At 32.3% G+C, this 5,000-nt stretch overlaps 1 protein-coding gene across 2 annotated transcripts in view; it reads left to right on the forward strand.

Annotated features, from left to right (window-relative positions):
* Window positions 1–3,122, forward strand: part of LOC113808435 (rab-like protein 3) — a 20,942-nt gene extending 17,820 nt beyond the window's left edge. For both annotated transcript variants that reach the window (XM_027359849.2, XM_027359857.2), the window contains exons 4-5: window positions 1,954–2,067; window positions 2,860–3,122. In XM_027359849.2, coding sequence (XP_027215650.2) covers window positions 1,954–2,067; window positions 2,860–3,054 — 309 coding nt within the window. In that variant the 3' untranslated portion in view covers window positions 3,055–3,122. The remainder of the gene's footprint in view (window positions 1–1,953; window positions 2,068–2,859) is intronic.
* The last annotated feature ends 1,878 nt before the right edge of the window (window positions 3,123–5,000 follow it).

The following is a 5,000-nucleotide window of genomic DNA, read 5'->3' on the forward strand; positions in this document are numbered from 1 at the left end:
ATGTTGATGTTAATGTTAATGTTAATGTTAATGTTAATGATGTTGATGATGTTGTTGTTGTTGTTGTTGTTGTTGTTGTTGTTGTTGTTGTTATTATTATTATTTAGTTTGTTTTTATTAGTATTATCATTTCTATTACTATTCATGTAGTTATAACTGCATTGGTAGTTCTGTAGTAGATTTGTCAGTGAATTATTGTCTGATTTTAGTATGGTACTATTGCATCTCTTTTGTTATAGTTGTATTTAGTGACTAACCTTATGGTTTAGTTTTCTGTGTAAAATGTTTAACTCTTGCATTTTTTTATGTTCCGTCAAATGATTTACTCTTCTTCAACATTTTTATTATTTCTATACTTATATAAATGTAGAAAGATTTTGGATGATCTGTTATATCATTTTATTAATCAGGACATTCAGGTTTACCTCCATGGATCTAGATACTTCACTAGCCCCACATAGGCCAAAATATGGGAACTGATCTTACTTGAGTGGTCACTCTGACAGATGTACTGGTTGTAGGCTGGGTACACATGATTACTCGAATGTGGTGACAAGACTCCATGCCTCCTCCTGGCATTGTTATTTTCTCTTTTTCTGCATAAACATTTTTTTTTTGCCATTTTCTTATGTTTATATTAGTCATTTGATTTGCTTTATCCAGATAATAATAGACTGTTTTCCTTGCATAGATTCCTTATTATCTCTCTAAATAATCCGTAACTCAGTGCAATGATAAGAACAATATGTAATATTTTGCTATTTGTGTCATTTTATTTATTCTTATTTTTTTCTTATTTTTTCTTATTATTATTATTACTTTTTTTTCAATTTGCTGTAATACAACCTGTGTCACTGAGCACAGCAAGCAGGAATAGTAAGGAAATATTGTCCTTCCTGGAGGCAGAGCCTTCCCTGTCATGGATGGTTCATTCCACACTTGTTTATTGATGAAATTAATACAAAGGCCCCATCCTAAATGTCCAGTCAGTTAAATCACCCTCCAAGAGCTTTGTGCACTTCTGGCGAGTCATTCCCATCACCTTGATCTTCAGCTGAAATTCTCATACTAGCAACTTCCAGTCACCTGGCCTTCAGCCAAATTTTCCCATGATGGCATAATTACGTCATCCTCCCCTCAAACCAATTTTTTTCATAATGTGATGGTCATGTCATCTGGATCATAGATGTTGATAGATGAATCAGAATGTATTTCTGATTTTATTAGAACAGTGGATGTTCACTTCTTTTCATTTGTAATATTTCTTTTAGTTTTCTAGTTCATTTTATCTTAAGTAATCTAGTGTTGGAGAAATGTTCATTAAATGAATGAGTAAAAGATCCCAAGAGCAGTTTTAGGAATGGTTGCATATTGGCCTCAAATATAATTGAATTGATTTATGTTGTTCACTTCTGTAGTTTTATTTTAGTGTTCAATTTTAGAAATCCTGTACGTGTGCATGTTAGTTGTTGTTTTTTAATTCTATTTTCTAGAAGGAAAGCATATACCATGCTGATTAATGCTTTTAGCAAACTTATCATTCTCCTTTGACAAATACTTTCTGGTCTTTTATAAGATTTATAAAATTTATAAGATTTTTCCACTTTTAGTGGAATATGAGGGAATGATTTTATCAAAAATTATCCTGTATCTCAGATCATATATAATTTTTTTTAGTATATACTCTTTGTCCTGTCAAATTTCTTTTTTAATGACTAGGCTTATTCTTTGATACTAAGATCCTAAGCCTAAGCCTTTACTGAAATGGGCTTTCGACTTTTGTGCTAACTTGCATCATAGTAACACCTTGGCAAGCATTATTTTTCTCGTGTTTGCTTTTTACTTACTTTTTTTTAAGTATGTAGTAACAAAAACTAATCATTCTAGCTTTTTTCCCTCTACAAGGATATATATTTTGTTCAGTACGGTTATTTAGAACATAATTTTTTTCAGATGCCAGTCTTTGTTGTGGGGACAAAGCAAGACCAGATAGCTGAGGTGAGAACGTCTGTCCGAGTTCGCAGCTCTTCTATCGCTGATGAGTGTGCAGCTGATGAAATAAGTGTGGTATGTGAGGTTATCAGTATATAAAGTATTTTTATGTCTGAATAGGCTTTTGGATAAAAAGGGATGAAAGAGAATAAATAATTTCACTGTGTTAGGTAAGTCATTTAATGTTTTGATGCTTACATCATACAGTTGCAAACTATTGAAATGTTACTATAAAATCTTTCATTGGAATTTTGCTCAATCTCAGTCATACCTTTTTTCACATATGTCATGATGAATTCTGGTAATAGTTTTTCCCTCACTTTGGATACTTATTTTTGCTAGTAATTGATCAGAGTCACTGTTTTAAGTGTTTTATATATGATTATATATATATCACTGTTTTATGTATTATTATAGATGGGATAAGGCAATGAATATTACCAGACCTGAATAGAAGATTAGCTTGTTGGAAATTTTATTGTTTTAGAGAAAAGAAGAGAGGAGGAAAGAGAAACACTTGGTACAAATAAGATCAGAGATTGAAAAAAGAGCAATAGTAAAATCATCCATGATAGAATACAAAATAGGATTTGTAGCAAAATTAGTTGCAAAAACAGATATAATGTAAATTTATTCCCCTGTTGTGTCCATAAAAAATATGTATAATTTTATGATAATATTTTTTTTCAGAATTACCATATCAGTCTTATAAATTCTGCAAGTGTTACAATGAATATTCTGACTTTAACAGTGAAATGGTGCTGGTATATATATTTTTTTGCCTTGTGAAATCAGTCTCTTTAGTACCTTTCTCAACAATAAGACCTCATTTATTGTTCATTTTCATTAGCCATTACATCATTCCAGAATTGCCATGACCAGCGCTCTCTAGCCCCAGGCTCTAGCAACGCTGTCAAGCTCTCTCGTTTCTTCGACAAGGTAATTGAAAGGCAACAGACAACCACCTCAAGGGCAGAGCCAGCTGGCATCTCCTTCCTGGAGAGGGAAAATTCCATGTACAGGAGAAACAAGTCTGTGTCCTCCTTTATTGCCAGTAACTGAGAGGGTTTCTTCTATAGGGGTAAATGAACTTAAATGTGCTCATATTTTATTAAAAATCTTTATTTTTATGTATATTGTTATTATTAACCATGTTTGATATTTTTTGTGATTGATGATAGCTAGTGAACTTTTAGAGATATATTACCTGCTTCCCAAAAAAGCAGCAAATGAATCACAAATAACACAGCACTTAAAAATGTTTGTATAATTATATGTGATTGGCCACCATCAAAATTACACATCAGAACAACTGGCTTGTGGAGTCAAAAATGATTAAGAATAATCTTGATAGTATGGCTGAGATATTTGAAAACATGTTTACATGAAACTTTCTAGTTGGGTGATGTCATTGAAATTTTTGTTAACTGAGGAATTTGAAAGTATCAAGTGGATAATCCAACTAAACTTTGATTATTGTTAACCCTTAACCCTTTGTGCTTGGATGGCATTTCTGCTGTGATTTTAGTTTATTGATAGTGTTTACACATAAATAGCTCCATAAAATGATAACGGTATTGATTTTGATAGTATTAGAAAAAAGATTATCCGAAAACTTCAAGTGATGGGGAAATCAGGTATGGTCATAGGGCCTACTGATTGACTCCTTGGTAGCTGTGGGTGATAAAATGACCAAGTTCAAAGTAGATAGTATACATACCTTACAAAAAAAAAGGGGGTTAAACTGCAACTCGCCTCACAAGAGGCTTGGTCAGCAAACTCTTGAGAGCTTGATGTACATTTCACTATAGCTGATCTGCGGCTTTCCTTGTACAGTAGGGAAAAGTGGTGTATTTTAAGATATTATTTTGATCTATGTGTTGTACAAGTTCTTGGCACCCAGAAGTAAATCTCTAGATTTGAAAAAAAGAAGAAAGGAATGATCTGTCTGGTAGGATTTACAACTTTATGTGTACGTTTTAGGGTTTGCAAGTCATGTATGTAAGAATTGATTTTCTTCCTTATTTTCTTCTGAGTTAATTATCAAAGAAGGATATTATCATTATTGTTATTGTTGTTATTTTGATATGATGCAAGTTGTTCTTCTCAGGTATGGCAGTGTAAATAGAGGCATTATGCAGACTTGATATCAAATATCAATGCATCAGTCATTAAATGATGATAATAAGGAAGTGATGATAATTGTGGTGATTAAGATCATGAAAAAATCATCAAAGATGATATTGCAATAGTCATACTCATAATGAAGATGACAACACAATAACATAGAACAGAATGCGAGTAGTAAGAAGGAGAATAATAGTCATCATGAAAATAACAGTATTACCATTTGCAATATAATTATGGTAATGATAATAAAAATGCAATAGCAGCAAAAATGCCAATGATGATGATGATTATGATTATTAGCCTCATGAACCAGGGTGCTTTGCTTGCCAGCTTGTGGCTTAAAATCAGGGCATTATGCTTGTTTAAGTGGCCAGTCTCACTGGTGTTTGGCATGTAGGCATAGCACACACAAATGCTCATGGGCGGTGTCAAGATTCTGTGCCACCCATTTAGCATGTTATTATCTCTCTTTCAGTATAATTTTTTTTTGCTTTTTTGTTATTTTCCAGTCTAGATTTTTCATTTGATATGCTATATCCAGATTTTAATAGACTGATTTCCGTACACAAACTCCATATCATCTCACTAGGCAGTCAATAACTTAATGCATGGCTCACAGATTTCACACTCTTTTACCAATAAGAATGATACAAGACTTGTTCCGAAAATGCCCACCAAGTCTAATCACCTTTCAGTAGCTTTGTGTAATTGTAGTGTCACTCTTTAGCTGAAATTATCATGATGATATATTAACATCATCAAAACCTCAATCGAATTTCATTCTTGACATGATGGTTATGTCATCTGGATCAAAGGGGTTAACATTAGTAGTAATTATTGATATTATCATTATTGTTGTCATTATTAATATTATTATT

The sequence above is a fragment of the Penaeus vannamei genome, chromosome 19 (assembly GCF_042767895.1).
Source record: "Penaeus vannamei isolate JL-2024 chromosome 19, ASM4276789v1, whole genome shotgun sequence".
Classification (NCBI taxonomy): Eukaryota; Metazoa; Arthropoda; class Malacostraca; order Decapoda; family Penaeidae; genus Penaeus; species Penaeus vannamei.